The sequence below is a fragment of the Arachis stenosperma genome, chromosome 7, assembly GCF_014773155.1.
Source record: "Arachis stenosperma cultivar V10309 chromosome 7, arast.V10309.gnm1.PFL2, whole genome shotgun sequence".
NCBI lineage: Eukaryota > Viridiplantae > Streptophyta > Magnoliopsida > Fabales > Fabaceae > Arachis > Arachis stenosperma.
In genome coordinates this window covers 91,369,496-91,384,402 of record NC_080383.1, presented here as the reverse complement: position 1 = coordinate 91,384,402, position 14,907 = coordinate 91,369,496, and the positions used below count along the sequence as shown (strand labels likewise).

General features: G+C 39.7%; 4 protein-coding genes across 4 annotated transcripts; 3 read left to right on the top strand and 1 right to left on the bottom strand.

Moving 5' to 3' along the window:
* Positions 1 to 550: 550 nt before the first annotated feature.
* LOC130940869 (heat shock 70 kDa protein 5) lies at positions 551 to 2,834 on the top strand. Its single transcript, XM_057869142.1, has one exon. It carries the CDS (start codon positions 852 to 854, stop codon positions 2,784 to 2,786), a length of 1,935 nt encoding a protein of 644 aa, XP_057725125.1. The 5' UTR covers positions 551 to 851; the 3' UTR covers positions 2,787 to 2,834.
* Positions 2,835 to 4,288: 1,454 nt separating this feature from the next.
* LOC130940871 (chaperone protein dnaJ 8, chloroplastic-like) lies at positions 4,289 to 5,466 on the top strand. Its single transcript, XM_057869144.1, has 3 exons — positions 4,289 to 4,657; positions 4,749 to 4,817; positions 5,042 to 5,466. The coding sequence occupies exons 1-3, from the start codon at positions 4,460 to 4,462 to the stop codon at positions 5,234 to 5,236; spliced, it is 462 nt and encodes a 153-aa protein (XP_057725127.1). The 5' UTR covers positions 4,289 to 4,459; the 3' UTR covers positions 5,237 to 5,466.
* A 1,563-nt stretch (positions 5,467 to 7,029) lies between these two features.
* LOC130940870 (early nodulin-like protein 19) lies at positions 7,030 to 8,051 on the top strand. Its single transcript, XM_057869143.1, has 2 exons — positions 7,030 to 7,437; positions 7,526 to 8,051. The coding sequence occupies exons 1-2, from the start codon at positions 7,263 to 7,265 to the stop codon at positions 7,852 to 7,854; spliced, it is 504 nt and encodes a 167-aa protein (XP_057725126.1). The 5' UTR covers positions 7,030 to 7,262; the 3' UTR covers positions 7,855 to 8,051.
* Positions 8,052 to 8,138: 87 nt separating this feature from the next.
* Positions 8,139 to 11,139, bottom strand: LOC130940868 (putative receptor-like protein kinase At1g80870). The gene has a single exon (XM_057869141.1). It carries the CDS (start codon positions 10,780 to 10,782, stop codon positions 8,689 to 8,691), a length of 2,094 nt encoding a protein of 697 aa, XP_057725124.1. The 5' UTR covers positions 10,783 to 11,139; the 3' UTR covers positions 8,139 to 8,688.
* Positions 11,140 to 14,907: the final 3,768 nt, after the last annotated feature.

The window sequence follows — 14,907 nt, the reverse complement described above, 5'->3', positions numbered from 1 at the left end:
ATATTTAAACAATATAAAAAAAATTAGCCTTTAAATATTGCTAGTTAAATATTGACAAAAAAAATTCTATTAATTCTCTAATATTCTCCTTAATTTATAATATGTGATAAATGAAGTACAAATAACGTTTTCCATTAAAAAAAAAATCCTCTATCACTATTTGCTTTTACAAAATAAGATATAAAAAAGATGATTATTATAATGTCTAAAAAATAATTTTAATTTATCAAAAAAGATTAAGATTCAATATTTAATTTAATAAATATAAAAATAAATAATTTTAAAATTATTTGAAGTTTGCTATGATAAATAAATTAAAAAAATTACACACAAAATTATAAATACCATAGAATTAACTATAAGAAAATAGTGAAAAACTAAAAAGTTTCAAATCAAGACGGTTGATAATGACATGAACTCAACTAGAAATAAGAGGCGGACGAAACGTTTATTCTTTTTTGGTGAAAAGGGCTGAAGGAGAGAATCCGTATCTAAAACAAAAACGTTGAAAGAATTCGGGCTTTTGATAGTCAAGCAGTGTCGAGTGTCGAGAACTCTCTGGTCTTCCCTCTCATATTCATTCTTCTTCTCGACTTCTCTTGCTCTATCTCAACTTCATCATGAGTTCCTTCCACCACCTTCTGCCTTTCCCAAAAGAAGGAAAATATCTTCCTCGTCCTCATGCCAAGCAAATTGTTGTGCAATATATATATACACCCCGCCTCCATCCATCCAGGTCAGTACAATAGGACCCTAACATACGTGCGTAAAGCATCATCTAAACCTGCAGTCATAAGCAAATTAAACCTGTTTTATTTAAATTATTCACTTATTACTTCTGATTTGTCGAAATGGCTACCGCTACTGAGAAAGCCATTGGCATAGATCTAGGCACCACTTACAGCTGCGTGGCCGTGTGGCAGAACGACCGCGTAGAGATCATCGCCAACGACCAAGGCAACCGAACCACTCCTTCCTACGTTGCCTTCACGGACACCGAGCGCCTCATCGGAGATGCTGCCAAGAACCAGGTGGCAATGAACCCGCAGAACACGGTGTTCGACGCCAAGCGCCTCATCGGTCGTAGATTCTCCGACCCTTCCGTCCAGAGCGACATGAGGCACTGGCCCTTCAAGGTGGTCTCCGGCCCCCAAGACAAGCCCATGATCGTCGTCAACTACAAAGGCGAGCAGAAGCAGTTCGCACCCGAGGAGATTTCCTCCATGGTGCTCACCAAGATGAAGGAGATCGCCGAGGCCTACCTGGGAAAAACCATCAAGAACGCCGTCGTTACCGTCCCCGCCTACTTCAACGACTCTCAGAGGCAGGCCACCAAGGACGCCGGCGCCATTGCAGGCCTCAACGTCATGAGAATTATCAACGAGCCAACCGCCGCTGCTATTGCCTACGGCTTAGACAAGAAGGCCTCCAAAACTGGCGAGAAGAACGTCCTCATCTTCGACCTCGGGGGCGGCACCTTTGACGTGTCTCTCCTGACTATCGAGGAGGGCATCTTTGAGGTGAAGGCCACTGCCGGAGACACCCACTTGGGGGGTGAGGATTTCGACAACAGGCTGGTGAATCACTTCGCGGCGGAGTTCAAGAGGAAGCACAAGAAGGACATGAGCAGCAACGCGAGAGCGCTACGGAGACTGAGGACAGCGTGTGAGAGGGCCAAGAGGACACTCTCCTCCACCGCACAGACGACCATCGAGATCGACTCGCTCTTTGAAGGTATTGATTTCTACGCGACCATCACTCGGGCCAGGTTCGAGGAACTCAACATGGACCTGTTCAGGAAGTGCATGGAGCCGGTTGAGAAGTGTCTCCGCGATGCCAAGGTTGATAAGGCTCAGATTCACGACATTGTCCTTGTTGGCGGCTCCACCAGAATCCCCAAGGTCCAGCAGCTTCTGCAGGACTTCTTCAATGGCAAGGAGCTCTGTAAGAGCATCAACCCCGACGAGGCCGTGGCTTACGGGGCTGCTGTTCAAGCTGCCATCCTGAGCGGCGAAGGCGACCAGAAAGTCCAAGACTTGCTTCTTCTCGACGTCACGCCCCTCAGCCTGGGCATTGAAACCGCCGGTGGGGTGATGACGGTCTTGATTCCCAGGAATACCACCATACCCACCAAGAAAGAGCAGGTGTTTTCCACCTACTCGGACAACCAGACCAGCGTGCTGATTCAGGTGTACGAGGGTGAGAGGGCAAGAACCAAGGACAACAACCTTTTGGGAACATTTGAGCTCAAGGGGATTCCGCCGGCGCCGAGAGGGGTGCCTCAGATCAACGTGTGCTTTGACATCGATGCCAACGGTATCTTGAACGTGTCTGCGGAGGACAAGACGGCGGGGGTGAAGAACAAGATCACTATCAGCAACGACAAAGGAAGGCTGAGCAAAGAGGAGATTGAAAGAATGGTGCAGGAGGCAGAGAAGTACAAAGCAGAGGATGAACAGGTCAAGAAGAAAGTGGACGCCAAGAACTCACTGGAGAATTATGCTTACAGCATGAGGAACACCATCAAGGATGACAATGTTGGTGCCAAACTTGATCCTTCTGACAAGCAGAGGATCGAGAAGGCCATTGATGACACCATCCAATGGTTGGACGGGAACCAGTTGGCGGAAGTAGATGAGTTTGAGGACAAGCTCAAGGAGCTTGAGGCTTTATGCAACCCTGTCATTTCCAAGATGTATCAAGGTGGTGGTACTGCTGCTCCATCCTCTGCCGATGCTGCCCATGACAGCTCCGCTGGTGGACCTAAGATTGAAGAGGTTGATTGAGCGAGCTTCAACCTTCAATTTTTATAAGCCTTCTTTTATCGCGCTAGACACTGCCCTTTGTCTCTTTTTTCTTTTTTTTTTCCTCCCGGTGTGCGTTGAATGTAAACTATGAATGAATAATGGTGAGGTGCGGTAGTATCCTAATAGAGAAAGTCATATTCAAGTGTTGTTTTCTTTTTTCCTAAATAAGCACATTATTTTTCTTACAACAATATAGTGACAGAGACAAGTGCGAATGAATCAATAATTGGCTTTTGCGGGGAATTAAAAGGCAAAACACTGCAGGAAGTTGTCTGCAGAATGAGGCAGATATTGTATGAATCAAGCCTCAATAGTATACATTGATTGGATCAGAGCACAATGTAGATGCAGCCGCTAATATGATTGTATATTTTTGTTGATGAAAAAACAGAGATGGACGTGCCCAAAGTTTGCCAGAACAAATTCAAATGTAGGAACAACAGGTTATTAACTTACTTTCGTCGTGCTCCCCACTTAATTATTAGTTTGGTGTAGCCATGATTTTGCACACAAAAATAAATAAGCTCAAAAGATTTATCTGCAATACTTTCGCGTCCATGCAACCATGCATATATATATATATATGTGTGTGTTTTTTTATTTCTTGGCAAAGGAATAAGGATTCGGTCGCCCTCTCTAAGACAAGGCTATCAACGACCTTTTCCAAAAATAATTATGATTTGAACCCCTCATTTTTTATCTGAAGTTGCAAAAGTTTAATTGATTTTTTTAACCCAATCCTAGTTCTCGCTCTCCCAAATTGCAGACAGAACAACCTACAAGCTTCTCCTCAAGCAATCTTCTAATAAAAGAACTCGTGCATGGTAAAGAAATCACAATGGTCCCCATTTTCTTCTTCCTCTTCCAGTCCCTAACCCTTTGTGCTCCTAATTCCAAAGACAATTAAATTCATTCCATCCGTCTAGTGTTGTGTTCAACACCATTCAATTTTGGAACTATATTGTTCTCTCAATTTGGAACTTTATTGTTCACCTCCGCCCTTTCACCTTGGCCCAGTCAAGTCAATATCAACACGTGTTAGGTGCGGTGGCCCCAATTGTTTTTTCCTTCTTCACGCCTTCTTAGCCTCTAGTTTTTTTTTTTCTTTTTTCTGTGGTACAGATTGGTGGTAATGTAGTGTTAAGTTTTGCTAAAAAACACAAATGAATATGATCTCAATTTTTATTTGGGTGTGGAATTTACAGTGATGCGTCAACGAATATACCTAAAATAACAGTTTTAGTGGATAACAAACAGATAAACATACTAACATAATAAGGGCAAAATATTGATCCTTGGTTAACGGTGGACCAGTATTTTTTTGGTGAAGCACGTGATCAACATAAAATTGGAACAGGAGCGAGAGTTCAACTCTGTTTGTCTGAGTCGTCGCTCTAACGACAATGCAAGATTCCACGTCATGCCACAATAGCCTCTGACCCAATGGATAAGAGCTCGAATCGCCTACATTGACCTCTCACGTTTCTTTTCTATTTATACCTTCCGCTTCCAGATCCCATTTTGGATTTGTAGCGCCTTTCATTTTATCTAATATCACCTTCGAGTTCTCAACGAGGAAACCCACTATTTTAGGATTTAATCTCAATTCTCAAGTCTCAAAATTCCCGTGTCTTAAGGATTTCTGATTGATTATGGCTGTTGCTGGGGTTATTGGTGGTAATTCATGGTCATGGATGCAATTGGGATGTCAAGAAAGAAAACAGAAAAGACTTGAGATTTGTTGCTCCTCTTCTTCTTCTTCTTTGACGGATTGTTATAAGACCTTAAGAGTCCAACCCGGTGCGTCTCAATCCGAGGTTAAGAAGGCTTTTAGACAGCTTGCACTGCAGGTTTCATCCCCGGTCTCCTTAATTAATTAATATTTAAAACATTTGATAATTCTTAATTAATTAATATATTTGGTCTTTTGTTTTGTTTCAGTACCATCCAGATGTATGCAGAGGGAGCAAATGCGGGGTGCAGTTTCACCAAATCAACCAGGCTTATGATGTGAGTTATCTTGCTGAGCTTATTGCTTTTGTAATGCATGAATTTAATATTGATAATGCTTATGACGGTGATGCTAAGTCAAAATATGACCTCTTTGGAATGATTGATTTGAATAAAAATGCTGAGATTGGAATTGCTAATTGCCATAACTTTCATGGGCCACATAGGTTGTAGCAGAATTTCGGATCTAATTGGGGTTTCCATGTGACTTATGTGGAATGCAGGTTGTAATGTCCAATTTGAGAGGAGAATCCAATGAAATGGAAATGGAAATGCACGAAGCATGCGAAGATGATGCAGGCATCGATGAAGCAATGAGGGGAATGAATGATCCAGATTGGGACCTGTGGGAAGAGTGGATGGGATGGGAAGGAGCAGGAATTCGTGATTATTCATCTCACATTAATCCTTACATTTGAAATTGCTTTGTAATTTCTCTCTCTTTTTTTTTAAAGTTTAATTTCAATTATGTATTTAGTTAAATGCTAAGGGCCTTCTTCCGCCTTCAAAAGTGGTTGGGGTTTGTGTAGATAGAGAGAGTGTAGAGCTCAAGTGGGTTAAAGGTAGTCTTGACCTCTGCATAATTTAAGTCTATGTTAACAAAATCAATCAAACTTGAAAAAGAATTAAAATTTAAAAAGCTTCATCACCCAATTGCAGTTTGATCATACTGCGTGTGATCTATATTATTATCTTTTTGTAAATAAATTCAACAAGATTAAGCAATTGCCTCCTTGCCATTAATTTTAGGTGATTCTTGTGATACTTCATTCAGCAATGTCTGTATTTCAATTCAACTTCGAATGTTGCTAAGAAAAGCCAGTTACTGAAATGGAGCTAGAGCTAAACGTTGTATATGAAATAATAATTATGCTTTTTATTTTTAAACTTTCATATTCACTGAGAAAAAAGAAAGGCTAAGAACCACTGGCCAACCCAAAGTCAACCTCATGCTCGGGTGCTCAAGAAATTAAAAAAATAATTAGTTTGATGGTTTGGTACTAGATGGCGTTTCACAGTTAAGTTATAAAGAAAACCGCACTTGCAATTGATGTTATCAATTACCTAAAACTAATCCAGGAGATTATCATTGGAAGCAAATCAGAATGAAGGTGAATTTTAGTGATGATGAATATGACTCTCAGGTGTGAGTCTTCAACATCATCACCTCCCTCTCCTCTTCCCATAAGTTTTGGGCCCGGCAACCTGAGATACTCCTTTGCTGCATCTTCGACTCCTTCACCACCCTTCTCACCACCATTTTCCATTCATAATTCAGCCGAGAACATAAGGCATCAGTATTTTCATTGGAATGTAAGAGCATACGCTTCAAGGACTTGTAAGTAGTCCTCTTCTCTTTTCATACACATTACTTTCATGCAAGTACATTTCGCATTAGCAAAAGCTATAGACTTATAGCAACATAAAATTTGATTGTACATGCCAATAAAAGAATACAAGCATATGCTGAAGATGAAGATATCGCTCACCACATCTTCTTCCTCTAAATAAGAGCAGGTTGGAATGGATTTTACAAAAATGTTGCAGCTGAGACATTGTCGATAAGCGTTGACAATTTTAATTATGGCAACATTTGTGGAAATGCTCTTTGTTTCATTCATGATTCCTGAGAGCTGAGGCATTTTAGCTGTAGCCCCTTAAATACCTATCATTGCTTGAACATATGTACTGATTACTGAATGAATCCATGGTCATTTGATGTTTTAGCACTCCCTTGTGTTCAAAGTTGTGGTTAAACATCACATGAAGTTCAAAATTCAGTTCTGTTTCTTAGTGGAAGATCTCCATGGACCATGGGGATCAACCCGATAAGATCGGTTTCACTTACCACTCACTATATGGACATGCTGATATCCTTTTACTGTTGGATTTCATAAGGCTTATTAATTAAGAAGGCCATGCTTTTTACACATATTACATACATATATTTAGATTATTCGTCCCCTTGCTCGGTCCTAACCTTCCCTCTGATAGTAAAAATAGCACTTGCGTTCCATTTACACCCGTGAAATGCAATGAAGGGATACAAATAAATCGCGTTGAACTCTTTCAAAGTGAAGCTGTGAAGCTAACCAGAGCATGACCTTTTAGTTTTGTTTTTGTGGGGGCAAAGGTTAACAAATTTTGATTCATCAATGCAGAAAAGGAAACCATATAATAATTACTTTCTCGTTTCCCAGCTTCTTCCCTCCGAAGAACAAACGAAAAAACAAGCACAGTATGTGCCAATAATAGCGAGTCACAGGTTTTATTTTAAAACAAGGAAAAAAATGAAAAGGATATGCTAAAATTTTGACCGTTGGTAGAGAGAGAGTACTAATATGTTTGAGAATTGTTTAATTAAGAAATGTCAAGTGGCAAGTGGGTGCAGGCGTGCAGCAACGGTTGGAATACTAATCCTTATTATTATAGAGAGTGCCAAGTATGAAGGGTGAAGGCATGATGAGGTGGGTGTTGGTGTTGGTGTTGACCCTCTCCCTTTGTGGTGTGCCTGTCAGCGCCACAGACCATATTGTGGGAGCCAACCGTGGGTGGAACCCTGGCATTAACTACACTCTTTGGTCCAATAACCAAACTTTCTTCGTGGGCGACCTCATCTGTTAGTATTCACTACTCTCTCTTCATCCTCCTCCTTTTTCTTCTTGACTCTTGTTTATTGTATGCATAATTGCATATGGTTTTGACAGCATTTAGGTACCAGAAAACGCAGTACAATGTGTTTGAGGTGAACCAGACTGGCTACGACAACTGCACCACACAAGGGGCCATTGGCAACTGGAGTAGCGGCAAAGACTTCATAACCCTCAAAAAGGCCCAAAGGTACTACTTCATCTGCGGCAATGGTCAATGCTTTAACGGAATGAAGGTCTCCATACTTGTGCATCCCCTCCCTCCTCCTCCTCCAGCTCATCCTCCTCATGCCTCCGCCCATAAATCTGCTGCTCCGCGCCTTCATCTTCCCGCTCTGCTCTCCTCCCTCTCTTCTTTTGTTTGGCTTGCTTGGAATCACATCTAGAGACTTTCTCTCGTTTTGTGTCAATTCACACACACCACTTGCTTTATTTATTTTTCATGTAACGTATACTTCCTTGATTTATGTTTGAAAGCTCTCGGATTTCAAATTGTTGAAAATGATATGCCCTACTAAACCCTGTTATTAAGAAAGATATGCAGAATCATTCTATCCCTTGGTGAGGGACAGAATTAGCAATCTATAGTGTGCGTCAATGATGCTGTTTCAATAGTGACTCACTTTAGTCTCTGATTACGACCTCAGTGGTCCATAACCGCGTGGCCAATTCAATAGTGTTAGAATTGTTTGTTAACCATTGTTTTGTCCTACAAGTGGAACTTTTCATTGTCAATCTCATCAAGCCCTAATTGACCAAAAATAAATAGATAAGTAAGGGAGAGTATGTTTATTGCTTGGCCTCAAATTTCATTGATCTTTTTAGTGTGCATAACTGGACATATACTAGAATGATTTAGTTGAACTTCAACTATGCTTTATATGTTGACGAGTAGGATTAATTTTCTCTTAACATAAAAGAAAGTAAGAAACAAGTGGTGTATGGTGTCATGTTAGGGGAGCCCTTTTAAGACAATTTGATCTCTTGAAAAACAAACTGCAACTAACAAATAGCCTTCTGCCCTTACCTATTACAATGAAGAGCTAAGCTACCCAATGCTGCAACCGCACACTCACAATTGACAAGGATACATACAATTACAAACAGAGTTTATGCAACTTGTAGGCTCTAGCGAAAACACCAAAAATAACTTATCTGATAGATGATATACATACAACATGAATCATTCAGGTTCCATGAACATCGCTAAACACCTAAACCTATTCGACAGTGCCCTTCTGTTTTCTCCTTGATCTGCTATATAATCTGGAAGGTGGTGAAGGGGAGAACTCAAATGGAAGTGGCGGAAGATCCATCTCCCCTTTCAAAATCTTAACGATGTCCCCAATATCAGGGCGCAACTCTGGAATTCTTTGCAAGCAAGCAAGCGCCAAGTTGATACAAAGGCTTGCTTGGTCCTTGTTGTAATGTTCCTTCAATTTCTCGTCCACTAGTTCTAAAATGTTACCCGCTTGAGCAAGATGCCTACACCAGCTGATCAAATTAGCTTTCTCAAGCTTCATGGGAGATGCCAGAACATGTAGCGGCCTTCTTCCCGACACAATCACAAGAATCAAAACCCCAAAACTATATATATCGGCCTTCTCCATTAAGAAGCCGCAGCCGCCATACTCTGGAGCCACGTAGCACAGTGTCCCTCTCATGCTGGTTGTGCTGCTGAGCTCGCGGCTGAAAAGATCCCCACTCCACATGTCACTTCCAACGGAATGAGTGCTCTTCTTCTTCCATCCTCTTCTGAAGCTGAACTCCCCATTTTGATCATACTCATTCTGACCACCCTCCTCTCCCAAGTTCTTTCGTTTGCAAAGGTAAAATCTTCTGCCCAGATCAAAATGGGGCACTTTTAAGCCTTTCTTCCACCTGGCTTGAAGACTCTTGAGCTTGCTGCTGCTCTTGCTCAATTCAGCAATGTGCTCTTCTTTCCACCACTCTCGCATCTTCCGCGGGTTCTTCTTCTTTCTCTCAACGGTGCTTTCCATACCAAAGACCTGCTGTAGCTGGGGTCCGTTTGCATCACTGGCTTCATCCATTGGACCTGATCTTTCCAACTCAGCTTTGTCGGCAACGTTACTCTTTGCATCGACCCAATCTGCGTTGGATGGGCCGATCTGACTCCCTATCCATTCCGTGACATAGTCTCTGCTGCATAATTCACCGCTTCCATCCTGTTTCCACCACCAGTCCTTTCCCCATTGCTTCCCATTTGCCTTGTCATCGTCCGCGAAAGAAGCATGAACTCCAGTTAGGTCCTTGCTATGATCAAGGCTAGAAAACTCATCATCATAAGGAACAAACTTGCCACTCCAATCATCCCCTCCCAAATCAAAAGTAGAGCTTTCCTTGCCTTTAGTATTTACAGTGGTGATTTCAGCTTCGGCGGCAGCAAGATTGGGATTGTAATTAAAAGAATTCAAGTTGAGAGGTCTAACATTGAAGCAGGGCCTGCTAATGCTATTCTTGGAGGAAGAGGAGGCTTGCAAGGCCATAGCGAAATCAACTTCATCAACACTCTGAGTGTGAGTGTGAGTGGGAGTATGAGTGTCGGCAGTTAAGTTACCTGAAAGATCCTGGCTGAACAAGTCGACAGCAAGATCAGGAGGGTCGAGCTTAATCCTGGAGAGGCCGAAGTCGGAGATCTTGGCACGGCAGTCTGCGTCGAGCAGGACATTGCTAGGCTTGACATCGCCGTGTATGACGGGCGGATCACATCCAAGGTGCAAGAACTCGAGAGCCCTGGCAACATCGAGGATAATGGAGAACCTTCTGTCCCAAGTCAAGGTGACATCTGCATCTGCATCTCCAAAGAGGGACTCCTGGAGGCTTCTGTTGGGCATGTACTCATACACCAACACCCTCTTGTTCCTTTCCACACAGTAGCCCAGCAGGGTCACCAAGAAGGGTGACCTCAGCCCTCCCAGAACCTGCACCTCATTCTGGAACTCTCTCTCTGCCTGCACCGTCATGGAGTCCAACCGCTTTATGGCAATCAGTTTCCCGTCCCTCAGTATTCCCCTGAACACAGTGCCCGACCCACCCTTCCCTATCACGTTGCACCTGTCAAAGCCGTTGCTCGCTTGCTTCAGGTCTTTGTAGGAGAACCTCTGCAGCTTCAACGGAGCACTTGCGTCGAACGGGATGGTTTTTGCTCCTCTGTGCACCACAGACTGCCACAAATGGTAAAGGAAGTAAAGCACAGAGCACAGGATCACAGCACAAGCTGAAATGGACAGTGCAAGGAACACGCCCTTGCTCTTTGCCCTGCTAACACTTGGTGGCAACGCTCTTGAAGGCATGGCGATGAATGATGAGGCAGATGAGCATTCTCGTGTTTTTTTATTATTATTATTATTATTGTTCCTCTTTTGTTTTCTTTTCAATGGGTATCCAAAGTGGATCGCTTGCTTTACGATTAGATAATCATCACTCCTCTGGCCTCAGGTCTGCCTCGGTCCTCAGGGGACGAGACCAACTCTATTCTACTTGATTTGTGCTTTCTTTTCTAATTTTCTTTTTTGTATATTGATTAATATCTATGGCTGTGGAAACTGGAAAGTGAAGTGAGAGATAGAACAAAAGGGAGGAATGCATGGGACCCGACCTGAGGTACTTTTGACTAAAAAGATAGCTATGCATCCAAAGTCATACATTACTTACACCAGGACCAAGGTAGGAAACCACGCCCTAAACTAAATACAAATGAATTATAATGTTGCAACGGGATTACTTCATTTATTAATAAAATCAAAGTGTTTTTAAACTGTTCAGGATTATGTCTCGTGATTATTTATTTTAAATTAACATATCCTTTGCTTAAATCATGGGAGGTCTGCACAGTAAGGCGTAGCATAAACAACAAATCACTTTGTCTTGCGCGCAATCACTAGACATGAGCGCTCCTTAGAATGTAGAAAAAATATACTGCCCCTTTTTTATTCCCCTTTTTCTTTTTTTGGGACGGATTATTCCTTCTTGTTTCACTCTCCATAACCATACCTGTGACCTGTGGCATGGACATGGTTGGATGGATATCATAACTTCTTGTCTTCCATTATTCTCTCCCATTGGAGCTCTGGTCCCATGTTGCACTATAATACACCACAGCACAATACATACTCACTGTTCGCGAGATCCTTATTATTTAGGTCACAGTTGAAGATATATATCATATCATTACGTTTCATATGTATTAGATAATAGAAGACTTGCGGAATAAACACGTTTTTATATTGTCGCACGTGTTTTTGTCCTGGGCACATCCGGCTTCTAATGAAATTTCACACGACGAACAAAAGACTTTGCCAATGTCATCTTCGGCCATGCGCTCCATGACATGTTTGTTACTTGAGAGCGAAGTTAGTTATTATTTCTAAAGAATGCAATCTTGTTTTTTTTTTTTTTTCTCTTGGGTATTCCTATACTTGTCATGAAACATCATTTAGAGAGTTGTTATCTATATCAAAACAATTCGCGGCAGAAAAGGAGGGCGGGGAAAAAGAAAAATAAGTTATGTTGGAATATCCTTAGAGAATAGTTATTGTTTTTTCATCGTTGCATGCTACAAATATTCCTTTAATCTTTGAGGCTCTACTTTCCGGTTTCGAGAGATCATTGTTCATTGGGATAACACAAACAGCTAAGCAACGAACAAATAAAGCAAGAAAGTAGGTTTTAATTAGGGTGGTGTGATCAGTGCTCTGTGGCGTCCACTTTGTGGAGGGCCAAACCAAAAGGAATGATCTGCATATACAGCATGCCACATGTCTCAGTAAAGGTAAGTGCACATATTAGCTGTCTTAAGGGGGAATGTTGTTATTGCGCATTGCGATGAGCATGCACTCAACAAAAGACACTCTAATTTAATTACTTTTGAGTGCTTCAACACTTGCACATATAATAATATTAGGTATATATTAAAATTAATTTATTAATTATCAAGAATACATATTTAAATCGTTATGGAGTGTAAAATGTTTATGTAAAAATTGACTATTATCTTAAATTTTTATAGAATATAGAGATTTATGTGAATATTAATCATTGTTAGAGGGTGTAATAATTTACATATTTTTTTGTTTTTTTCTTTTTTTCACTATCTTGTACTATCATTTATTATACCTATCATTTTATGATAGTAGTTAATTTTTACATAAATCTCTAATTTTTACTAATTTATGATGGTAATTAGATTTCACATAAATTGAATGTTGTAGAAGACTTAGAAAAAAGAGGTTGAATCTATGACCTTCTTTTACTTTAATAAAATAATCCTTTTTAAACAAACTATCAATCTGAATCTGTTTGAATTCAACAGCTAAAAATTTATGAAATAATTTATTTTTGTCTCGTGAATATAAAGGAGGGAAGAGTCCATCATGTATCCTGGTTCAATTGCTTTGTGTAATATAATCTACATCCAGTCTCCACCATAATAGTGGTGAAATTTACACTATAGTTAAAGTATTACATACACCAATTTCACAGGATTGACACAATCCTTTCACACTCAAATTCTAACCTAACTTAACTTGTTTATACTAATACCTAACTCTTCACTCTTAGTACTCACCCAACTAAGAAAGGGATACTTTACTGGTACAAGATACAAGACACAAAATCAACCTAAAGAAATCCGAAATCACTCTAGACTTTTCACTCAAGTGTATCACTCTGCCTCTTTCCACTCTTAGGCTTTTTCAATGACTCTCTCATTCAGCCTTTTACCTCAAGAAATTACAGAAAGATAAACATTAAAAAGAAAATTACAACCTGTAAAACATGAAGGATATTGATGCTTCAACAGCCTCTTTGCTATGTGATAAACCAGATTTGCTTGCCTCTGATTTAGTTTCTCATTCTGGCGGAATGCTCCTTTGACTAGGAAGTATTGTCCAAGTTGATGAACTTCTTCAAAGAACTCTTCTCAGAACATGAACCTCAAAACACTGGTTATCTCTCCTTGGCTTTAGAATCATGAAAAATCTTCTTTTGTATCTCCTTGCATGTTGTTGAGTCGCTCTCTCCTAGGTCAACTCCTTGAGTTGTGTGCTACCAAATTACTATATCACTTTTTTCAATTAATCCCCAAATTAAAAGTTTGAGTCTGACTTTCTCTTGTTTGACCGAAAGCCTTAGGAAAGCAAAGAGAAACAGTCTTTCAATGGTAAACCAGATATGAGCCATTGAAGTACTACTTGGTCTCCAAGAAATAATCTTGGTCATAGCAGTGTTTATCATAAATCATCTTTCACATATATCCCAATTTGAAGTGGCAGAAAATTGGGAAAGAGGAGAAAAAAGTACGATGCATGCAAGAGGAAATAAGTTACATTTGACCTTTGGCTTAGCCTAAGATGGGTTGATTTTGGTAATTAAACCTCAATCTTTTGCTTAGCCTTTCTCTTTCTTTTCTTCTTTGATGAATAGCTTAGGAACTAAACTTTCTCTCTTTTTTCTGTGTTCTGTTCGAAGTGACAAAAGGTGAACGTTGCTTTTGGTGAAAGCAATTTGGAGAGATTTGCTTGAAAGATGAAATCGGGCTTGGATTGGTTCTTTTCAAGTTTAGCCCGTTTACTTTCTATTCAACACCTTTGGGTTTTTATTGTTTTGTAGCCCACCAACTTTGGTTTTATTTTCCATTCTATTGAGTTATTGTTTTGTTTTTCTTTGGCCTGCAACATTTAATCAAATTCAATTAAAAATTAATTAGTTAATTAACTCAATAAAATAATATTTATCATAATCAAATTAATTTAGTTAATTTTTTAACTTAACGTAAACTTTTATCTTTATAGTGGTTTATGTATAAATTTTAAAATTTTTACACTCTATAATAATTTATAGAATAAGTACAAGATCGAAATATAACTATTTTAAAAAATTCGTAATTGAGTGAAATTTGTTTATTATTTATTTATTTATGTAATTTATTTCTATTATAATTTAGGATTTATGGTATAATGTTTATAATTTAATATAAAAATATTTTTTTGGCCAAATATCGAAAAAAATTGATCTGTATGTTATAAGTTGGATATAATTAGCAATAAAGTCAGATTTATAGGATATAACTTGAATATAATTAGATATAAAATCAAATTCGTAACGTTAAGAACGCTTCAAACCTTAATAGCTTTTATATATATATAATTATGATTCGTTCAATTATAAAAGAACTTGAGAAAGATGAAAAAAGACATACGTTTTGAACTTTAGAAAAGAATCATCAACTAATACACATGTATATTGATTTAGTTACCAAACAAGAACAATAACAAAATTAATTAGTTATTAACGTTGTTCATCCATGCATGATGTGTATTTTAGTTCAACCTTGAGCTACCTTGTTCATTTAATTTGCTGACTGATGCTTTAACTGTTGCTTTCGTTGGTAATTAGTCCCCCCCCCCCCCCCCCCCCTC

Excerpts from the sequence above, each read along its gene's own strand:
- LOC130940869 (XM_057869142.1), top strand. The coding sequence starts at position 852 with ATGGCTACCGCTACTGAGAAAGCCATTGGCATAGATCTAGGCACCACT.
- LOC130940871 (XM_057869144.1), top strand. The coding sequence starts at position 4,460 with ATGGCTGTTGCTGGGGTTATTGGTGGTAATTCATGGTCATGGATGCAA. Across the intron at positions 4,658-4,748 it reads TTAGACAGCTTGCACTGCAG|TACCATCCAGATGTATGCAG; the intron begins GTTTCATCCCCG and ends GTTTTGTTTCAG. Across the intron at positions 4,818-5,041 it reads AAATCAACCAGGCTTATGAT|GTTGTAATGTCCAATTTGAG; the intron begins GTGAGTTATCTT and ends TGTGGAATGCAG.
- LOC130940870 (XM_057869143.1), top strand. The coding sequence starts at position 7,263 with ATGAAGGGTGAAGGCATGATGAGGTGGGTGTTGGTGTTGGTGTTGACC. Across the intron at positions 7,438-7,525 it reads CTTCGTGGGCGACCTCATCT|CATTTAGGTACCAGAAAACG; the intron begins GTTAGTATTCAC and ends TGGTTTTGACAG.
- LOC130940868 (XM_057869141.1), bottom strand. The coding sequence starts at position 10,782 with ATGCCTTCAAGAGCGTTGCCACCAAGTGTTAGCAGGGCAAAGAGCAAG.